Source organism: Ischnura elegans, chromosome 1 (genome assembly GCF_921293095.1).
Source record: "Ischnura elegans chromosome 1, ioIscEleg1.1, whole genome shotgun sequence".
Classification (NCBI taxonomy): Eukaryota; Metazoa; Arthropoda; class Insecta; order Odonata; family Coenagrionidae; genus Ischnura; species Ischnura elegans.
The window spans coordinates 135,685,411-135,709,056 of record NC_060246.1 but is presented as its reverse complement, the minus strand read 5'-3'; the positions used below and the strand labels follow the sequence as shown (position 1 = coordinate 135,709,056).

Here is a 23,646-nt window from a genome sequence, read left to right as displayed (position 1 = left end):
AGAAGGGTCATAGAAAAACTTGCTCGGGCACACCATTAAATCTTTCAGCAATAATGGAGATCTCGAAGTAGGTACTTCTGGTATCAGATTATGCTTAGCAAACAACTCTCATCTGGCAGTCACTAAATCGTCCTATCTATAAAACTAAGTTAAATCGGAATTCATTATTCACTATCTCTTGATTATTTTCAGGAGAGAGGCAGTGGTTATTTTCTTTTCACTTTAGAAATAACTCTTCTCACAAACGATCAGTGGCAACTAATTGCCCACTAAGCGGCAATTATTACCAGGAGAGAGGCAGTAGTTATTGTCTTTTCACCTGAGAAATAACTTTTGTCCCAAACGATCAGTGACAACTAATTGAATACTAATCGGAAGTAATCATTATGCTTGTAGTAAATTAAGTGGAGTGAGTAACCACAGAAAATGAGAAATCAAAATTATAAGAAACTAGATTCACATTCTCATATACCATACTACCAAAATCACCCTGGATTCTAAGAAGTTTTGTAAACTAATGAATTGTTCATTCTTTGTGATCATTCGTATCGATTGAGTGGCAAATTTATGATTTTAATAAGAAGTACATACTAGGGAATGGCTAGTTTCAATTGATTTTTTAGACGATGAATATCAGGGATTCAAATTATGTAGTATGTGGTGAAAAAACATATTCCGTAGTGGTAGGTATTGCTGATAGGTGCTCTTGCAAGATGGTTTAATCTGAAGAGTTAAAAAACTAAATTTATTTTTTAATCTAATTATAGCTCATAAAGTGTCATTCAACATTACAATGCCTATTAAGTACATGTCAGTTCAAGCAGTGATATTCGTTATGTGCTGTTAAGTATTTACCTCAATAGGGCAATATTTTAGAGTCCGGTCAGGCAGTGTAAGTCTAGATGACTAATCATTTAAAAAAGAATCACAGAATATTCAATTTAGAGATAGAGAACGGAGATGATCGATATTTGCATTTCTAATAAGTTCTTTGGGCAATTTTATCACCCAGTATATCTTTCGATATCTCTCAGGACTTAATATTGCTGACTGTTGGCGTTTTTTCTTTGCTACACATTCTCAAATTCGTGTCAACCGTGTCACTCAATGAAAATTTCCTTCTGGACGTGTATGTTCAGTTGTTTGCGTCGTACCAAAGTCACTTTATAGCTGCAGACACAATCCAAACTTCCCACTCCCCTTCCTCTTCCACCAATCTGTCAAGCACCCGCCAACAATGAGACGGACTAAAGTGGTGTGGTTTTAGTCCGAGTTGCGCCACGCCCTCTTTGGGTGGCGTTTCTTAGAATTGCTTTTGATCCCATGTCCGTCTGTCCTAAGCGCCAGCGAAAGAGGATTTGCCGGTGTTATTAGCTTGTTCATTCCATTTCGAATTCTAATTCTCCTTTTTTTAATGCATTCATTGTGTTTTGTGAGGGCGTTTACATTCCAGTGGCAAGGAATCTGATTGAATGGCGATTGTTGTGAAATAATGGCGAAAAAGCTACTGATAAATGCGTACTTTGTAGTGGTAAAACATTCCCCACTTATATCGTCCTCAAAAAAGTAATAACAGCCACCATAGCTTTCATTTAATGATACATATTTTTAGAATTTACAGAGGTCTGACGATATATAGTTGTGTCATTTTCTTAGTTGACACTTCTTATGAGTTGTCCGTTGTGAATGAGATTGATTGTCACAATATGGCCCCTTTTGCTTCGTCAATAAAAAATCTATCTCAGTGCCTCCGTAAGTTTTATTTCCCAGTGTCATCCTTGCATAGGTTAAGGTACAAAATATTTACGGTCACCACTTAAGACTTCTCCAGTAAAAACATTACGAAAAAGTTTTTCACCTCTCTCTTTATTCATAGTCACGCAAGATGATATTCATCGTCAATTGATAGCTCTGAAATTCAATAATTCCTCTAGATTGGGAATCGAATTCGGATCTCAGTATAAACGATCAGGTATGCTACTATTTGTATCTCCTTGTCTCCCCTGATAAGTGAAAAGTAGGGTAGAAAACTTAAGAATTGATTATTGCGTGATGATACACAAAATTACCTACTGGCAGCTCATGAATAAAAATTTGATTGATAATTTCTCTGCTTAAATTGAAGCTTTGGTTCTGATACTACCTTTGATGAAAACGTGTTACGGTGGTCATATGACATTAAAATATTAATTTCTTGCCCGGGAGGGTTATTTATTGAAAATTCATGTCGTACGAATTAATTAAATTTGGGAGCGATACAAAATACTCATTTTACCTCTCCTACAGCCCAATCATTTTAATACCATTAGTTGATTAATTTTTTTTAAGATTATTCATTCAAACATTCATAGAACTTCAACTTCGTAAGATCTCTCTTCCATCTGTTAGTTTCCATGGTCCTCTTGTTCTCCACGAGTATTCAAATGTCATTGTTTGGAGTAATTTTTGGTAAAATGGACTAGTTCTTTTATTTTTCATTATTGTTTATTCTTACAGTCAACGATTGAGTCTCTCGGAGCGACTTAATGATCCAGAACTTCATGGACGTCACTAACTCATGAAAATTGGGTGGCAACTTATATTATTTTGCTGTTAATTAGTATCTTCATTAAAATACCACTTTTTACTCTGACCCCATATTCACTTCCTACGAAACTTAAGCGAGTTAATAATCACCCCGCGAAAGAATACCTTTTTCGACGAAAAGCGTTAAAATTTTATGTTTGGATAATTTCGACCAGAGTCTTGATTTTTTTATAGTAATCATTATTTGGTAAGACGTTAAGTTTATGCAAAAACGACATTCCTATGTAAATATTTGATTGATTCGTCAGGTGTATAGCATTGTGTTCTGTGTCGATACAAACGTGTTTCTTTTCTTATTAGTATATGACGTAAAATACTAATAATGATTTCGAGCATTAAAGGCCTCAGAATAGATTCATAACATTTTAAGTGCTCTATTCCGATCGTTGGGCCAGAATCGAAGATCGGTGTTGACCCGTCACGAGTAGGAATCGACCTTACTGTTTTGGGTAATCTAATATTTCCACCAGTGTGGTAGCCAGGAATTTTGTTCGGGAGGGGGTCCTAAACCAGGGGGGAAAATATTTGAAAAAGGGTAATGATTATAGGGTTTTAAACTGAATTTAACACTTTTCATTGTCGAAAAAACTTCATTTATCATGGATATCTCTTGTAAATTCCTGAATTTTCAAGGTTTTTTTTTTTGTTTTATGAAGCAAAGTAATTGTCTTTTTATATACCGGGGGGATCAGGACCCCCCGGATGTCCCCCTTGCCACGTCACTGATTTCCACTGTCATGGCGACCTGGCGTTCACTTCCGTCTGTCGTTCGTAGAATCCTCCCCTACTTGCTCTCATCGTTCTCGTCCACACATCTAATCCTCGATCCCAATTGCTAGGCTGCAAGTGCTTGAATCGTGAGCGTTCCAGCGGCCGCGGACATTATCAGGTGCTCGCTCCCGTCGGGATCCCACTGCGCCGGCATTCTCTCATTAATTCGCGGAAATATGTCCCGCTCCATCCTCCACCCGATCCCTTTATTACAACCATCCTCACATCGAGCCTAGCGGGGAACGCCGCAAGTCCAAGTCCTGTACAAATTGCTTCGCCTCAATAACCGTTCTCTTCACCGTGGGGGTTGAGCTCTACGGACTCGATAAATGTGAAAGTAAATTTCAAAAGAGCAAAAAGACGGTTGTGTATTCCACTGGGGGTTTTCCAGATTTCTTGCTTCCTTTAGAACCCCAGAGAGTAGGTCTTTTTGAATTGAGACTCGGTTTAGAATATATCAAGAGTCTTGGTAAAATAGATTATGCCAAATTTGCATCATTTGGTATATTTTTTGTTATTTATATGCAGTAATCATTATGACGAGGCTTTCTCTTGAATCGTAGCGATCATTATAGAAGAAGTATTGCCAACACTTCCTTCTCAAGGATCGTTATCTGTCTGCTATAATGATTACCAAATATATTTGCTTCCGATTTTAGTAATGAAGCATTTTTATTTTTACGTAAATTTCCTTTATTGGTCGATGCCTCTAATTAATAGAAATATAGGTAACTGCGTTAGGAAGCAGCATTGGTGAAAACAAGGATCCATTAAACCAAAATCAACTACTAACATGGCGTTGTGATTTTTGAAGTACCATTCGTATTTACGTTCTTTTTTTCTCCCAAGGCTCTTAGAACCAAAAATATTATCTACTCTAAATATGACTTATTACATCCTCAATTGTGTTCGCCAGTTGCATTAATAGTTTGGATAAACAAGGAATGGAATAGTTCACGTCTAGGAATGGAGTAGTTCAGGGCCCGACATTTAGCGCTGTTCAACATCGGTAAAATGTTCAGAACTTGTGTCTTCGCAGTGGCACGGATAGCTAAAGATTCGGGGTTCGATTCATGGTGAGGGGGATTTTTTATCATTGACTGAGATAATCATTCAGAAAACTAATCAGTCATTTTTCTCATTATTATTCTTTTTCTCTTCATCATCTCAATGAGTAAAGTTTACGTTTGGGATATGAATCTATTTATAAATATTTCTATTTCAAGCGTTTTCTATTTTCCGTAGTTTTGCCGGGATTTCCGTCGTTGGCCTTGGCTTTTGGTTACTTCGATCTTGACTTGAAAGCTCTTGCAAATGCATTTTTGCGTTGGCGTAATAATGCTCAGGAAAAATCAATGGGCGGCTCGGTTCAGCAGCGCTCAATAAACGTCGATAGCATGCAGACACATTTACCTAAGCTGCGGCTAACAAAACCACTGCGCCAAAGGCAAGCGGTAACCGCCACCTCATTATCCAGAAGCACAGCACTTCAATGCCTCCTTTTTCATCCCCGCTTCCGCTGGCACCCGTCAAAAGGCCTTTTCGCCTCTTTTAACTCCTCTCCCTCCCGTTTCCTTTTGCCTCCCGCGGCGCTTAGATCCGTCGCTTCGTTTTTTTTGCATGCAAATAACTTTTTGGAGTCAAAAAAGGAATCCAGCCTCTATCTAATAAAGAATGTAACGCACGTAGAAAATAAATTTTGGAATACTTTTTGTGGCTACGCTTCTGGACATTTCCAAAATTATATAATTGCTTAATTAATTAGTTTCTGATCCCATAACACTTTATCCAAGCATTGGACCGGCTGAATTATTAAATTTTAAATAGGTTTTAATCATTTAGGCGTGTTTAAAATCATCATGAAAATAGCTTCGTCAATGTTAACTTTTAAAATATATTTAGAGACTTATCAGTTTCATTAAGCTTATTCAAAATCAGCAAAGGTGTATAGCTATGTCAACGGCTCACCTGCAAGCAGCTCCAAGTATTCATTTCCTGGTAAAGTAACCCCTACCCTAAAATATCACCCTGTGTGTTCCTTCGCTCACATCTTTATTTGCGCTTCATTCGCTGTGCGCTTTTTTCGCGTATTCATTTTTTTTTCAAACCTGAGTGAGTGTGAGAGATTAAGACCTACGCGGAAATTTGTTCCTTAGAACAAATCTGCGAGATGCGTGAGTGTGAGCGTGATTTTCCTAGTTTTAAGTTTTTTATCTATTTTTTTGTGTGAGTGGGTCACTGGCGCAAGCAGAAGCTTCGCAAACCTAACTGTGCGTGTGATAGAGATGCGGAGATTTGTTCCTAAGAGCAAATCTGATCGGTGGTTGAGTGAGCTTGCGCGATTGTTTGTTTCGTTGTGTTTCAGCTCAATTTTGTGTATCGACTCGCTCTCATCCTTCTAACTTCCCACCCACCTTTTTGCCCAGCAAAGAGGAATTTATTTTCTTTGAATCGTTTAATTTCCTTGCGCTGTGTTGCACGATGAGATTTCGTGAAACATAAAAAAAAGAATAAACTCATCCGAAGCCTCCGATGACTTCTTCGTCTGATCCCCTCCTTTCCCCATCCACTTCCTGTGCTCCTGTACTCGTGCCACATTAGGGAAGATAAATATCCTCTTTCTCACAGTCCTTGACCTCTCTCACCCTTCGCGAGCTATTTCTTTTCCTCTTCAATTTTATTCCGAGCTCACCTCCCGTTCTAATCATAGAGTCACTTTTCTAGCAAAAGAGGGGAGACTTGCTAGTGACTTGACTTTTTGAAAGATAGAACATATGAAGGATTAAGTTACATTCAGTGTTTTTTCGCTCTTTTTAGTATCTTACCCTATTCGTTTCTCGAATAGAATTCCTCTGTTCATCCAGTGTATCTGCTGTTTTTCACTGTACCAGTCAGAAAAATTCTGAATGGAGGATCGAAACGTCGGGTAAAACTAAATTTTGCGCCCGGTCACCACCCTAAACTCACACATTCAGGAGATCGCTCATTCACATTTTTTTACCGTAATTTTCATGCAATCAAAAAGAAGTAAATGAAAGAACAAGACATACTATTTGAGGAAAATATATATTATGGTTTGAGATTGGAGAAATGAATAAACCTTAAAATTTTGTAGTTTTGTCTATGAATAAGGGTTGCCTTGAGTTGATGGTCATACTGAATTAAACTCTATTATCAGTTCAATGTATTTTTTACAATTAAATGAATTGATTGTCATTTTAATTTTTAATGAACTCATTCCATGACGTGACACAAAGACTGGTTTGGATTGGTGAGGCTAGAGCTACTCCTAGAATAATCCGCACGCATGAGTATTTCAGACATTCTGGATGCTGGTGGAAATTTTTTTTTCCCTGGACAACCTCGTATTTCGAGAATTTTAGTTTGAGGCAGTCCGGCAGTTTCATCCGGATTTAAACCCTTGACCCTTTGGTCTGTAGTCAACTGCTCTACTCACTAAGCCATTGAGTTCCTTTTTAATAAACTTAATGTTTGAAAAAAAGTTAAGAATTTATGAAGAATGTTAATTCAATGTTTATCCAAGATACAGAGATCACTTACCAACCAGCACTTGATACTAACAATTCCCTCTTCACTCGTACCGTTGCATTAACATCATCCATTTCATCATTCACAACTGTCGTCAGACTTCCTCTTAAAATCTTCCTCTCCAATTCCGCCTCTCTCCATAATTGCCAGTGTGCACTGCTATTGAAATGGATACATTACACAGTATGTCAGTTTGCGTGTGTGGTTTTGTGCATGATACCTCGCTTTTTTTGTTTTTTTTTTCAGTTTCATGTACCTACTTATGAGTTCTTTGAAATACAATTTGAAGTTCTCCACGGCAGGTTTTGATTCCATGCTAAATAGACATAAAGTTACCATCATCTTCTCCCCATTGTCTGTGTATTTATTCGGTACGGTCGATGGTCGATAGTCAACTCAAATGGTCGATTACGGCGAATGACGTATTTGTGGTTTCCATGAATGGGAAATAAATTAAAATGTTTCTCCGACTACATTGCTTTTGAAATTTTGGTGAAAATTGGAGTTGCCTGCTATACCAAAGTTTCAACGGTAGTAGATGATATACTTTGTTCTAAGCAATTGCGTGTACCGAACGAAATAATTCAATAGCTAGAAATATGGAATAATGTTTTGTTCAGGCGTTTAAGGATGTATAAAGCATTGGATGATTCGATATTCGATTCAAATATTCGAAGAAATTTTTTGTAATCGACCTCGTTATTCGAATTCGGAAAAAATGTATATGGCCCTTCTTTAGTATTTTATGATCTTTTCCTTTCGCAGAACATGCCACGATGGATGCAGAGTCGTCTGGAGGAGAGGCGGAGTCCGATGTTGCTGTACCACTCGGCGCCTCGGAGGGTGTCCTCCTCGCACTTCAGCCACCATCCCAACCACCTCCTGCTCCCCTCACGCCACACGCCGCACCGCCTGCACCTCTACAAGCACCAGAACGGGGTAGGTCAATCTTTAACTACCTATAATGCCACGCTTCCACTCACAATAATTACTCCTATGGACGTCGAGGGGTAAGTAACCCATAAGGCCGGCCTCGGTAGCAGCTGGGTAAAGTTCTTGCCTGCCAAACAAGAGGTCGCGGGATCGAGTCCCGCCTGGGTAGGTTTCCCCTGTCCAGGGCATGATTGTTTTATTGTTAACATGTAATTGGTAAAGGTGTTGAATACCACGATGTAAAATGGCCAATGTGAGATGTATTCGGTGGTTAGAGAACAAAATAAAAATATTGATATTAGAAAAGTAGTGCAATCTTTGAACAAAAATATGAAATCGAACATTATGGATTTGTAATTACTTTTCTCAAATTAATTTGTTGATAATTATCTTCTTACCTATTATTTTTGCCCAAAATTTGTGAGGATAAATTAAAACCTTTGATCCTCACGTAGTATAGTAATGCTTATCCGTTATATTGCTGTCAATATTTTGTTTCGGATTTTCTCAACATTAGGAAAATCTATGCAATCCGCTGGGATGCCGCATAATTTTTCGGTAAATTCACTTACATACCTATGCGTGGAAACTATTAGAGACGTTCGCACATAAAATGTCTCGCGTTAGGTGTTTTTGCATATCATAGGTCTCTATGCCACATTACACAACACGGTCACGAATACATAAGTAAAACTTCTTTTATTCGATATTTTTGAGTCATTTCGTTTCATTTCAGAATTGGTGTAGGCATTTTACAGATATATTTTCCTCGATAACTCAAGTATTCCCGAAAATGTAATCGTAAAAAACAGGCCCTTTGTGCATTGTGTATATAAGCCTGACACGTGATTGTAATAGATCTACATATTCTTACTAATCCATCTTTTTTTACGAACGCCGATACACTTAGAATTATTAAATTTTGCCTGATATAGTGAGACTTCCGCGGTTCTGAATTCCATTAAGTATGTAAAATTATCTAATGATAAAATTTTGTTTCTAGTTAATTAAATTATTTAGTAATTTGATGATTAAAATTATACTATTAAAATATCTAAGAATAAAATAGGATGATAGATTAATTCCTATACTGTAGGCTACGTATTCGCTCTGACTTTCATTCGAAGCTGAGGTTTGGAAGCGCGAACAAGCTCTTTGCGATTGACCCAAATGAAGTTGCGTGAGAGATAGAGAGAGAGGCCGCGTAATGTATCCGGAGGCTGAAATACACGCCGAGGTGGAAAAATGCCTATCCGCGTGATAACCTTAATGGGCCCACGGGCTGTTTTTACACGCGTGAAAAATGATGTTGCCCCAGCGGCTGCCAACCCCATACTTACTAGAGGCGCGGAGGGGAAGTTCAGAGCTGTTCGGAGCAAAGCGGAATGAAATACGGGCTACCTCGGCAACCTGCAATTTATATTTCATTGAAAGCTTCTAATTCGCCGTCTGGAAGAAAATGGCCACTTTGAGAGATCTTTGCGTGCGAACTGAAAATGGGAGAAGGCACGCCGAGGCTGAAGAGAGACCATTTCCCTTTTTCATTGGATTTTTTAAATCTAGTGCTGAACCGATTAACCCCGGGAGAGTGTAGTATCTTTCTCCTCTCCTTTCGCCTTGAAGTCATTATTTACGAACCACATCATCGTGCGGAGAGTTTGGTGATGCGAGCAAGTTTAGCCAGTTACTTCTCGTATCCGTGGAGGTGAAGTTAACGATTCGATGAGTGGGTGCGTTTTAGAACGATAATCATGTTAAAAGGTGTTAAAGTTGGTCTTCACTCTGTAAGGTATCCATTTAAATCGGTCCATATGGGATCTAAGGGTGTGTTTGGAAATGATTATGGTTTATGGACCAGTAGTAAAAATTTCTCGGAAACGAGCCGCCTTTATCGACCAACTTGAAATCAGAGTTATAAAGCACGCATCCATTCGCATTAGAATAGACGTCGCTCGTGTATTTAAACTACTACCTAGCTTGTCGGGTAATAGACGAATGGTGATTCTCGGCCATACGTACGAATATGATTTCAGCATCGTTGATCTAACTTGGAGCTAGATATTAGCGGCCAAGTACAAGCCTTCCACCTGTTTTAGATTTATTCAATTCTGTAACAGTTGCTCCAGATCTCCGCATGCCTTAAGCTAATGTTATTTTATTTTGTTTTAAAGATTTAGCTTTGTGCATTAGGTAGAAACAAGAGGTGCGTAACTTATTAGGGTCAACTTCTGCCGAAAATAGGGCATTGAAACAGGCTATAAGGCTCAAATTAGCCATCACAAGAAGCAGTAAATGGAATTTATTTCGTCCCCGTACTATACTTTTTAGCTGAATTTACTGCGTGAATTATATTTATACTTTTTTTTGTTTTTAGTTTTTCCTACTCGTTTTTTTCTTCTTTTTTTCTTAAACTTTGTCACTTTTAGAAGGCTAAATTATATTCTATTAGTGAAAATTTTGTGCTTGCACCTGTTACATCTTCGATAGATTTGCGGATGTTAACTCGCGTGTTATCGCCGGTTAAGTGTGTGCAAATTTGGACCCTAGCGTTCTCTCGTTCTCTCGTTCTCCTTTTTATCTTTTTTCTTTTTCTTTTCGCGCATCCCTTGGAATATCCGTGACGAAACGATTCATCCCCTTATGTCCTTTTCCGGGTACCATACAGTCGACGGGATGAAAATCATCTCCGAGCACTCTTTCTCACTCTGTGCCCTCAGCATTCGGAAAGGCATCAACTTTTTGCGTGACATGACTTGTCGGAAACAGTTCTCCTTTGATGGGCGTTAAATTCTGCAGTTAAAGAGATAGAGAGGGCGCCACGAGCATGTGCCGAGAACGTCTGCGTCGGAAAGGAAGAAAGGATGAAGCTATCAACGCCGCAGAATCGGTCCTTTTGTCGGGAAAGGTTTTTGCAAATCCGCGCGCAAGTGACACCACCATTGTGCCCGAAAAACGGTTGACGTACGGCCCGCGGATCGTGAAAGGGTTGCGTCCTTTTCCTCGCGCAAAAACTCCTCGCCTGAAATAGAATGAGAGAGATTTCAACGACCGTCTGGCATCGCCTCCCCACCTCCTGCCTCGTCTTCTGGTGGGTCGCGTGTCTTAGCGCACGCAAGAGAGACTCGATGGTTTCTCAAAGAAAGTCACCTGGCCATTGATGGGGTTTTGCGCTGTCAGGGTGAGAAATTGTTGTCATTGTTGGCTCTGCTAAAATGCTAAAGCCGAAACATCGTCCTTCATCGTGGATAACAGTAAACATTGGTGTTTTGTATGGAAATGGTGTGGATAAGGAACCTAGTTCAGTCAAATCCACTCTTATCCACTTTAACTTGCGGTTCGTTCGAAATGGTATTGGTAGCTATATTTATCCGAGGGTTCTTTTTTACCGTTTTAAAGTTATACGAGGTTACGTGCACTGTACCGTACTTTACTACTTTTATCCTAAGCTACTGTATACGATATTTTAAGGAAAATAGGTAGGAAGGTATCGATCTCAAATCATTCTTTTTCATTTAAATATTTGTTTCTCTATTTAGCGAAAAAAATTATTTTATTGTAGATACTATTTTTTCTTACTGATTTTTTCGAAAAAATTTATTCTGTTGCATATGTGATCGTCCTTTTTGGGACACCTGCCAAAGTATCTTCGTATTGACGTATCTTCATATTGTTTCATTCAAATCTATTTTAATTTTAAGCGTAAAGGTATTCTCATTCACTAGCCAATAATTAATAAAGTATATATTCATTAGTTCATCGACGAATTCGCCAAGGTTGCTGCCAGATTTTCCGTTAAAGTCATGATTGTGGTAAAACCATTGTTCAATCAGTTTTCTCCCAGAAACCAGTAAGTATTAATGAAGTTGAGCCCAAATGTTTTTGCAGAGCTACTGCATGGCTAATATTTGATTTCTAATATTTTAAATGCAATGTTTTGTTATTTCCAGTATATTTTCGTAAATATTCACACGTCAAGAGTATTTCCTGAAATAATTCTCAATTAGATTTTTTATTTTCTGTATGGTTACCTAAAAAAAGCTTTAGTGGTAATTTTAATAGTCGGCATTGTATCAAATAATTTTTATTGGATGTAAAAGTCTCTTCACCGAATGAATTTATGCAAATATTTCTTTTTATCTTTAGATGGAGACGGTTAATTGCGCGCTGATACTTCGCAAGGATCAGGAAGCTTCTAACGGAATCGTTCATCTGATAGACTCAGTTCTTGATCCGGAGACTTCTGTGGAGAGAGACATGGGACGGTATATCACACAAGTCAGTATTTCGGCGCTTATTCTTTTTTGTTTGGGCTTTTTATATTGTGAATATTCCATTCCAATTTGATTCCATTTGATTCCAATTTTGTTACCAGAATATCAAAGGGTGATGCAATCAGCCTTCTCGTTTTAAATGAGCCTTAAGTGATTTAATTTTACCTAACGACTTTGATTGCAGTAAAAGTTCGTAATGACCGGTGAGGAAGTGCTGTGTCTTGATTTACTAAGGTGCCCGATTTTATTAAGCCGAAGGTTTCGTAAAAATAGGTTAGCTTTTTTCGATTGCAATCACTTGACAGCTTTCCAATACATGATAAAGCATGTAAAATATTTCATTTATTTACACATTATTTATGTCAGAAGAAGTTTACATTTTCCTACTGGGATTTTATTCAGTCTTCATGAAACGTAAAAACATTTTAAGAAATGACTTTGTAAATTACTCTTAGCAAATATCATGGACGTTTTAGTTTAATTATATTCCTTTATTCTAGCAAAATTTGGTTTTAAAATGTCAAAAAAAATGGATTCTCGTTAAAGGTTTCGATAAAAAGTGTTCTTGTGCACTTTTATCAAGATCATAGCTCATGTATTACAAAACTGAGGGCTTTTGTTGTCTTAAAGCCCCAAATAGGTATTACAATTGCTCTGAAATCGGTATATTTTTTTTGGGCGTAGGACGGGAGATTCTCCATCTTGTCGCGGGCCATGGAGGAATCCGGAGTGATTGAGAGGCTCAACATGAAGAGTGAGTCGGAGGCGGCGGCCTCCCCAGTCACCGTGTTCGCTCCATCGGACGAAGCCTTCCAGAGCATCCCTCAGGCCAGGCTGAAGAAAATCATGGCAGATCCGGAAGCTAGACTCGGTGAGTTTTGCGAATCAAACCCCCTTCCCGCACACAGGCGGCGAGAAATCACCGCCGGAAATGAGGAATAGTCAATGCTAAAATAAACTGAATAACTGGCGACGACTTACACTTTTAGATATCTCATTTGTAATCGCTAAAATTTAAAATAGGGTAACTGGATAATTCATAATATCACTATAAATATTCCTCATGCATAAATTTAACAATACCGCTTTCGAAAACGATCGTATAAAAGTAATATTTGTGAAAAATTGCCAGTTTTATTATTATATTTTATTAATTTATTCCACCAAATTAAGCCTGAAAGAACTACCTTCTATAGGGTTGCTGATACTTGTGAACCACATGTTTGATAATTAGTACTACGTTATGATAATTCAAGATATCCTCTTTTCCGGAGCTTTCCTTTCCCCTAAGTATTTACTTGTTTAGTTTTCGACATAAATAAATAATTTTTGTAAGAATAAAATTTGACGTATTTTGATGAAAATATTGTCCTTTTAACACGTTGCTTACCGGGGTATTAAAATGGATACCTGGGTAGAGGTACTGAAATTGAAAGTTTGTGCAACTTGAGCGAACTGCCTATGGTTTAAACATAGTTAAAAAGGTAATGTTGAAAATACATCTTCACCTAACCAAACCTTACGATACGTCCACTCATAAGAAGTTACGAACAATAACTGAAAGCTTGCGACCAAATACTTATACTATGCTTTGAAATAGTTAAAGTTGACGCGCCTAAATGACGATAATCTTCGTAATCCGTCCGGAACGATCGGGGTAAAAATGAGAATTCTCACCATCCGTACGAAACGTCCCAAGAAAACAAGCATACTTTTTTGTTGAGAATCCCGCAAATACGACTCCGACATTACAGGGGTTCGCCATCATTGAAAATATTTCATTCAGCAATTTTTTTATATATGTAATTTTTTCTTGAGGCTCAATAAAGTAATTTTAAGCCACATATTTTCTATTTACATTTAAAAAACATTCCTGAGGCACATAATATGTTGTTATCACCGCTGTATATTGTATATGATAATCCTTCCAATAATTCAACCCGATAATATTGGTCGAGTCTTACGTTCAAACGATGAAACAACAGAAATCAAGTTTGACTGATCCTGCTACGTATTTTCATTCGGCTGGTGATTAATAATTCCATCAAAATAGCATAAATTCATTTTTCAACGCCCCATAAGGTTCTCTGTGATTTATATTTAGGTATTTTAATCGATTGAATTTTTTTTTAATTATGTGTGAGCATATATATCATATTTAAAATCCTTTCCTACTTCGGGACAATCTCTCCCTCCGTGTGCTTGAAACCCCGCGTTCCTCCACGTCCTGAGCAATCTACGCTCATTAACAGGCCTCGTCTTAGTGGTTTGGAAATCAGTGAGATGATTTTCACTTTGCCGCGGCTGTTTAACGCTAAGCCTTTCATCGAGTGCGTCGCTCCATCAATGAAAAAAAAGGTAACGTTAGCCGACTGCTCGTCCATGCGTCATTCCTACCTGCTGGTCGACTTAAGCTGCTCATTAGTTACTGCAGCTCTGGATTTCTTCACCCCTTCTGACTTTAATCTCAGAATGTAGTACGCGGGTGTCGTTGGTCGCACGTAATGGAATTGGCAGCCATGTGCACCGCAAGGCTGATTTCTATCTGAGCATTTGATGCTTATCTGAGTGGAGCGATTTTATTTTCAAATCTCTTTCTTTCTCTCCTTCTCTTTACATCATACGATGGGAGTCGCCATGTTCAACCTTAAACTGTTAATTTCTCCTATGGGTAATTCGATAAGCCACCAGAGAGCATAGCGTAGCGGAAAACTGATTTTATTCTTTACGGAAGGTGGCTGAGACATCACAGTTTAACGTTCCATTCGATGGACAAAACGCAGCACTGCTTTGTAGTGGAACATAAAGTACGCGTCATAGAGATCGGGTTTCCCCTGCCTAAACTCCCGTGCCGCAGGACCCTGAACCGCGCCCTCCTGGTGGGAAGTCTTGGAACCTAACATGAACCTCTAATGTTTATTGGCTCTTCAAAAATGAGAATAAAATAAATCTGCAATTCTATGCAAAATGTAATGCATTGGTTATGTGGAATCTTGGCTATCCTGCTTATTCACAACACGTGCGGATTTAGGGGGGTCACAGGGGTCATGACCCCCCCCTAATTTTATCATTTTTTAATTTTTATTAGTTTTATAGTTTTTATATCCTTGTAAAGTATAAAAAGGAATATATTTGGAAATTCAAGGCTTCAAGTTCCTAGCATGAGAGAAATTTATCGTACAGCGTAGCACTCCCTGCTGTAAAAAAGTTCCTCTTTCCCGGGAGTATGGTCATGACCCCATCCCCAAATTTGATGCCGAATCCGCCCCTTATTCACAAACCACCGCTTTTCAATGGTTCAATAAATTATTTTCCCATCCTCATTGCTTGAGTTGAGTGGATGCAAGACAATTATCATGCCACACTATGGTGATTTAAGGCATCATCAAATAGTAATTAATTCAGCATAAATTGATAAGTAGCAAAATCAGCACGAATGGATTGAGAATTTAACTTTATAAACTTTAACTCGTTTTTAGTTAATTTTTACGAGTATGCTTTCAATAAAAAGGCATGATATACAATATGTTAATCAATACAATTACTTAAGTACCAATGTCAGAAATTTATTCATATTATTTTGAAGACACAGGTTTTTGTTGGCATTATATCTACCGTAATATCAAATTAAAATCCATAAATACTGTTTCATAAATTTTATTTTTGATTGAGGTCTTTTTCCTACCGATATGACAACTTCACTGCCATTCTCGTGCAAATACCGGAAGTGAAATTGGTAACTACCGCAAAACCGCTGCTTTTTTTACTCGTAACTCAAGAGTTTCGTTCCGAAATTCGATCACAATAGTCACTTATAGAGCGACAAAGAAAGAGAATTTTTACGTGGACATTGCATATTTACGAAACAGTATTTCCCACTCTCGAAATTATTCAATTGAAGATACATCATTTGCTTATTTGACCATAACTTAGTTATTGTGATCCAGAGGCTCAGCCGGGATTTTAGATGGGGATGTTGATGGAAGTATAGGGAACTTCTGAGGTATGGAGAACACCCCAGGGCAAAGTTTTATAGTTTTTATATCCTTGTAAAGTATAAAAGAGAGTATATTTGGAAATTTATGGCTTCAAGTCCCTAGCATGAGAGAAATTTATCGTACAGCGTAGCACTCCCTGCTGTAAAAAAGTTCCTCATTCCCGGGAAGTCCGGGGATTTTTGATGTTGGAAACATGATTCATAGAACTCAAAAACAGAAATTTTTGTACGATTATTTAATAAAATAAAGTATTTTTTTTATTTATTGAGACCATCTTACTCGTTTTTGGCTTCTCTTTTAAAGGCTCAAGGGGAGGTTTTAATCCGAAAACCCCACCCTGGCGACGCCACTGCTGTGATCCCCGAAATCCACGTTGATGATTAATGCTTTAATATTTAGAAATAGAAAACTTGACTCTTTTTGTGGAGGACTGCCTCACTGTGAGCAGTACACGAGGGTAATTCGTAGAGAAGTACGCCCGCATAAGCTTCATTCATTATGACACTTCGCTCACTTTTTGTTCGATTTTAAAACATATCGCCAGCGCGGCGACTGGGGCTTAGTGATCCATTTATTCTCAGTGTGAGAAATAGAGGTGTTGATCCTACGAGGATTACACTAAAAAGTTATGAGTTAGATAGTTTATACAGTCGCTATCATAAATTTCGGTCAACAGCATTACTCATAGCTTATTTCCACGTGAAACTCGGATTGTCTTGCCGTTAGCGACGCAGGTGGCGATTTTTCAAAACCTATTTTAATGCGTTGTGGGCGATAGCTCGTTTAGTGGCACACATGAGAATCTTCTAACGTAATATTCGTTACAGTGCGTTTCAAAGTGCCGCCCGTAGTGTGCGACTCCGCAGAATCCAACAATTGCATATGAACATGTTAGAAACTTTGATGATGACTTCTCAAAATGTATTTCACTCATATTCACTGATAACGAAGAGAAGCAACTTATCTCGGTCAGTGGAACACCATGGGGAAAACCCTAAGCGAATTTTTCCCGGTAGTGGGGGCGGGAAAGAGAGGAGAGGGGGGGAAGGATGGGGGGAAGATATGGAGGAGGAAGCGAAAATTCACTCGCCAGATTTTAGAGTCCCATTTAATCTAAATCATTAAAATAACAATATAAAAATGAGGTTTAATAATCGTTCCTCCTCGCAGGATATTTATGATGCTCCAATTCCAGTTTTTATGACCCTGCGATCAGTATTTGCTATGATGTTTGTTCCATCATCATGATGATCATAAGTGATTGACATCCACTAAGTCCTTCGAGAAGACAAGGCCGTATCTATCTCTTAATGCAGTTACCTTTTCGATTTTGCAACTTATTGATGAATAATTAGATGCAGTATCTATGCAGTAATCCGCAATGCAGTAGTAATCCTGAAATGTTCTCCATCGCGTCTTAAAATCAGACAATTGCATAAGATAATGTTTCAAACTCTGGTGGGCGATGTGACTGGCTATTATTCTTCTTTCTGTAAAGTACCTCTTTAGGAGTAATGATTAAAAGAAGCAACTTACCTTGGTCAGAGGACCGTGGAACACCATGGGCAAAACCGTAAGCGAATTTGTCAGGGTATATATTTCAAGGCTTAAATGTAGGGCTCTTGTGACACCTGAACGCTCGCGTTTCTTTTCTGAGAACATCATCAGCAGGTGACAGGCTTATGATTTATCTTCGGAGGTTTAATATCACACTAAAACCGGTTGCTTGAAATGAAAATCGCGGAGAAAGTTTTGAGTGATAACTCAACCGGCGGTTTTGAAAATCTGCCCGCTGGGCACCGCGAGGTAAATTAATACTAGTTTACTCTTGTTACTTCTCCTCGCCCTAGCTCTGCAGTTGAACCTCTCCAACCCCCAGAGAATTGTCGAAATCGCCTCGCATTGTGAGGTTTCACTGCCTCTTCCCCGTTCCTCGTCTTGACGCTGGCGATTCACGCAGCGGGGGTTCGTTATGGGCCTCGCAGTCGGCGCCAGCAACTGTCCCTTGTCACAACAGAGCCGCTAGTTTTGATGAAGTATAGCTGCGAGGTCCATTAATCATGGTTTCCTCATGTGCATTCGCGTCATCAGGAGCTTCCGCTTCAAATGAAGGATATAATGAAGCCGATTCTGTATTTCATATTGTTTTGACCTAAAGAAAATCATTCATCTAAGCGACATTTTATGAAAAAAACTCTTATCTAACAATATTTTGTGATGATTGAATAATGCCTGGAACATTAAACATACCAAATTTATTTCTCTGGAGATATTTTCCTATCAACGTTGTTACATCACTCCGAGTTTTCCTATAGAATAGGGTGGTTTCCTATTATTTTTCTATTGCCTAAAGCGAAAGATTATTACTCCTGGAGTACTATTTCACGCTTTTGGATTTTTAAATGACGATATCTATTTTTCGCGCTTAAATGAAAAGTGAAATTTTTCAAGCGCGCGAAAACGCGACGGCTAAGTATGAATGCTGGAAAAAGTCCGTGTGATGTCATTATGGTTCCGGCTGCCGCCGTGTGAGGTCACCTTGGTTCAAGGCTATGAGCGCCGTTATGATCCAGGCTGCTAGCAGGTAGAAGTGTACCCTGCAAGTAGATAGCGCTTGGCTTAAATAAGGATTATTAATACCCTATCAAACGAAGGAAACTTTCCGACCATAGGCAATTTTAGTAGGAGATTATTAAGAGATGTTTCCCTGAACTCTGTGCCACATGCATGCGTTGTTAATCTAAGACGATGTAAAACTCCTGGCTACTCTTATAGCATCTAGGTCCGTGTGACGCCACGTGGAGTGGCATCGCATGGGCGCCAATCCGCCCTTTTTCAAATGAGGTTAAAATTGACCATTAACATTTTTCTAAACTGGGATTTATAAAACCAAATAATTTGTATATTATGAATACACTAATGGTGGCTAACGAATCGCAACCAATGCCTTTCCTTTTCTTTGATGAAGGAAACTACCCTATTACTAGCAGTGTAAAGAGACGTAAAAAGAGGAATTATTTTCTCATTTTTTTTCTGGCTGTTGGTATAAATCGAGCATAGAAAAACAGCGTGAGATATTTCTTTTTCCCATATGAAGTCTTTTTTATCTCTTTCATTTTTACAATTTATTGAGCTTTTATTCTTAAAGCTATTTACGATTAAGTTTCAAACCGTCAGCGCCCAAAGTTTTTTTAATCACACATCGTTCATTTTTATGAAATTTGATACGTATGAGCTCAACTCAATGAACATAATCCAAACTGTCTGAATAATAGAGGAAACCTTCTACAAATTATGTACACCGAAACGTACGGTAAAATTCACGTATTATATGTATTGCAGGAGCAGTGGCGCAGCGAGGGGGTGTTTTGGGGGATAAACCCCCCCCAGAGCTCAGAGAAATTTTTAAGTTTAATCCATTTTACTTAATGGATTAGTATTACTTATATAATAGTGTTAGGATTAATCAAATATCTCTCATAAAGCGATAAAACTAGTCATTTTGAACCATTGATCTTAAATTTTTCTGGAGCAGGGCCCCCGAAACTCCCACTTACCATGGCGGGTATGCAATACCCAAACATCCCAAAGTATTAGTTGCACTTAAAACCCCCCCTAGCCTTAATTCTTAGCTGCGCCCCTGTGCAGGAGTACTGGCTCGTCACTGCACTGGGTGCCATATGGTACACGTGGGCGTTGACGGGAGATGGTGACTTTCCATTACGTAAAGCTTCATCCAAATGCATTTTAAGATTCCATGTATCCTCGTTTGCGCACAATGATACATATTTATTGAATTAACCCATGTCAAACGATCGGATTTGGTAGTTATCATATTTTTTAAATAATTAACTGTCATTTATTGCGGAGATTCTAGGTATCAAGCCGATATTATTCACTTACTAATTTAGTATTATACACTCTCAGTGGGACCACAATTTCAGGACAAATCGTAACTTGCAATCGTAATTGTAGCTTTCTCAGTTTCTTCGCTGCTACCTTGACTGCCTTTCGTTTCTTAATCGACTGAGAAGCATCGGGCGATATCGATTGATAAGGTTTTGATATTGTCTTACTCTCGTGTAAACATGGGTGTGGGAAGGCATAGGATATCTTTTACTGTGTGCTCAAACAGAGCACATAGAGATAAATACACGGGAAAATAGCCTCAGACGTTACCAATACACAACTCCTCGTCATGCAACTGGTGATAAAGATGACGGATAAGGGCCGACGGGAAGTAAGTGAGTGGCGCTTATCGATAACGCTAAGTTTCAAGTGACAGTACCAATTTCGTCTTCCGCATGCGGTCGATTAATCTCCAATAACCTAAAGAATCCTGTTCACTTATTCGATCTGCTATAACTTGTAGGTTAGCAAATTATTATATTTTTTGGATTGGTCTATTATTTGATTTATCGAAATATCTTAAAAAACTATTTTTAATTTGATGGGAAAATAATCGATTTTATCCATTCATGGAAAATAAAATAATTATTTTTTTCCTTATCTTGACCTCGTTTAATTTATGTTAAAATATTTCTTGGAGTGTAGGCCAACGTATAAAATATAATATAAAATTCATTATTTTGAAACACTAATTGATTAAAATTACTTCGAATATTAAAATGCATATTTATGTCCGTATGGTTCTTATGAGAAATATTTGTCTCAAATGTCGCATTTTTACACTTTTCTGTGATTTTCTATGAGGTTTGTAACATAGTGAACGATAAATGAAAATGGAAAACTTTATGTATGTCCACAGCATCGTACCACGCGTTTCAGCGAATCACCTTCGTCATCATCGGGTACAAAAACAGGTGATTCGCTGAAACGCGTCGTATGGTAATAAATACTGCGGACATGCACAAAGTCTTTCATTTCCATTTATCATTGCAACATGTTCCACAACATCTTGCCGAACACCGTTGAGCATAGTGAATGTTTTCTTTGCCATAAAGCTGAATATCTGCATCGATAACACACTTAAAATCAAGCAATTCGACTTGCTTTTTTTAGTTGAGCGATTTCGATTGAGAAAGGGAGCTGCACCTTTAACTGCAAACATGGCACAAAGCAAAAAGCTTGGGGGAAAACGTCAAAGATACAAATGTACAACTTAAATTAGATATTTACAATGCCTGCAATTCATCATTTGTAGCGATTTAAGGGATGTAAAAAGTTAATCTCTCTTTTCCCAAAGACATATCTATCGTGAAATATACTTAATAATAAGCAATTTTTCGGTCGTTTTCTGCACATCAGTCGTTGGGTTTCCATAGCGCTACAAAATTAAATGCGTGAGAGATTCAAGTCGTTATGAGACGTATTCATCTCACCGCGAATGTGAATGGTTTCGTATCACTAGGCCATCTCGTGAACCGGGCGTTGAAAGCTTAAAATTTTCAGCCTCCTCCGATCGTGGTCGTCAAAAGGCACCTTGATTAATCGTCCGTCTCATTTGTTATCGAGAACGCGTTTCTTTGCTTGCGTTGCAACCGTCTGCTATGCGTTGAAAGGTCCCTGCATTAGTGACGCCACGTCACCGTGTCTTTATTGATTTATTTGCATTCATTTTAATTTTGCAGTCGCTTAAAGATCATTTGTCGTGAGATTTCATCGTTACTTTGACGTACGTTGACAGCCATATCAATCCAGCACCAAAACATGTTTTGGCTCTCAAACACGGGGTGCGAGAGAAAAATTTTGTTAACAATAATCTATTTTTTACTATAAACGAGAGATAATAATAATGACCTAAATGACCTAATCCCAGTATTAGCCTTTCGTTGATTGTGGTGCACATATAACTTCTTTGCCTTAAATGCTCATTTTCTTCAATTACTGCCGGAAACCAAAAAATGTTAATGGCGAATTAGGTTTGCAATTTTTCATCAAGTTTTGATGAAAAAGTTCAGCGCCAGTCATAAATTTTAGTTTTAAATTTTTAATTTTAATAGTAAATGCATTTTTATGAGGTTACACATCTTTGGAACAAAATTTTAAGCTTAAATGTGAATTCACCAAATTCGGAAATAAGTAATTAAGGATGCGCTTTTCGGATTCGTCATTCTCGTTATTGCCTTTAGCTCCTAAATATTTGAATTTTCTTGGTGTTTTTTCCTGGTCACTACACACAGAGAAATATTTGAAAGCGGTTTTGAGGAAATAATTGAAACACACCAGGATGTGCATGAATTTTATTTATTTATTATCATTTGCAATATATTTTGTGCGGCGCATTTTGTTCAGTAGTGATGTATATTTGATGATGACGCAAATGTAATAACTCCTCCAAATATCCCACCATTATTGCGCTCAGGACGCCGGACTCATTATACAGAGCGCCTACCAACCAGTCTGGCCCTCAATCCCTTGGTCTCAGGGGCGAGGCTGGTAAGCCCAAGGATGTAGGAATGTACTGTAGGGGGCACCACTCGCTCCGAACACAAAGGAAATAGTGGCACGAATAGAGGTGCGAAAAATCCACCGAGGAAAAATCATTCGCCTTGACCGGGATTGGAACCCGGATCCCTCGATTTCCGGCCGAGTGCTTAAGCCAGCTTTTAATTAATTATTTATGCCCTATCAAACGAAGGAAACTTTTCGACCATAGGCAATTTTTAAAAGTGATTATTAAGAGATGTTTCCTTGAGCTTAGTGCTACATGCATGCATTGGTAATACCAGACGATGTAAAACTTCTGACTACTCGTATAACATCTAGGTCCTTGTGACATCACGTGGAGTGGCATTGCATGGGCGCCAATCGGTCCTTTTTAATATCAGGTTAAAAATTGACCATTAACATTTGTTAAACTGGGATTTCTAAAACCAAATAATTTTAATATAATGAATACACTGATGGTGGGTAACGAATCGCAATCAGTGCCTTTCGTTTTCTTTGATGAAGAAAACTACCCAATTTCAGCCATGGGTCGTGTGCGACTCGTACCCCGAAGCGTCGGCAGCTTTGGAGGATATCACGCGGTGGATCACCCGAGCCGTCATTAAAACTCTTCTCCTCTCTAGCCGTAATCGCCCCCGCCCCCTCCCGACCGTGGGACTCGTATAATACCTTCCTTCATCCCTTGGCCTCACCCATTCACGGAAAATTTTAATTGAAATCGATTTCTCCCTCCGCTTATCCCACGCACTTTGCCTTCTGCCGCCACCCACTCGCATCGGTGGATTTCTGGTGGAGAATAGGGAGCGTAGGATGTGAAAGGGAGCGCAATTTCTTTGGATAAATCCCTGCGAATTCCTGGAAGTGCATTTTTCCTGGTGGCGGTAGTATCACTCCACCGATCCCAGCTCGACCTCTACATTCCATCGATCGGTGAATGTATGTGTATGAATCTGCTGCGTTTTCCCGCTCTAGGACTCCACTCTCCCGGTCTAAGTTCGGCTATAGTGATCGCTTGCGTACCCATGAAGTTCCTGCTGTGTCTACGCGGCCCAAAATAATACCCTTTTCAAACTTTGGTTTCATTTGGTTAAAAAAATTTGATTATGTAGATGATCATGGCTGGGGTG

General features: G+C 38.6%; 1 protein-coding gene across 1 annotated transcript in view; it reads left to right on the top strand.

The window, feature by feature from the left end:
- The window catches only part of LOC124170557 (transforming growth factor-beta-induced protein ig-h3-like), a 244,036-nt gene that overhangs the window by 194,059 nt on the left and 26,331 nt on the right, over positions 1-23,646 (top strand). Inside the window, exons 5-7 of the mRNA XM_046549356.1 lie at positions 7,672-7,845; positions 11,983-12,114; positions 12,795-12,981. Of these exons, the coding sequence (XP_046405312.1) occupies positions 7,672-7,845; positions 11,983-12,114; positions 12,795-12,981 (493 nt within the window). The remainder of the gene's footprint in view (positions 1-7,671; positions 7,846-11,982; positions 12,115-12,794; positions 12,982-23,646) is intronic.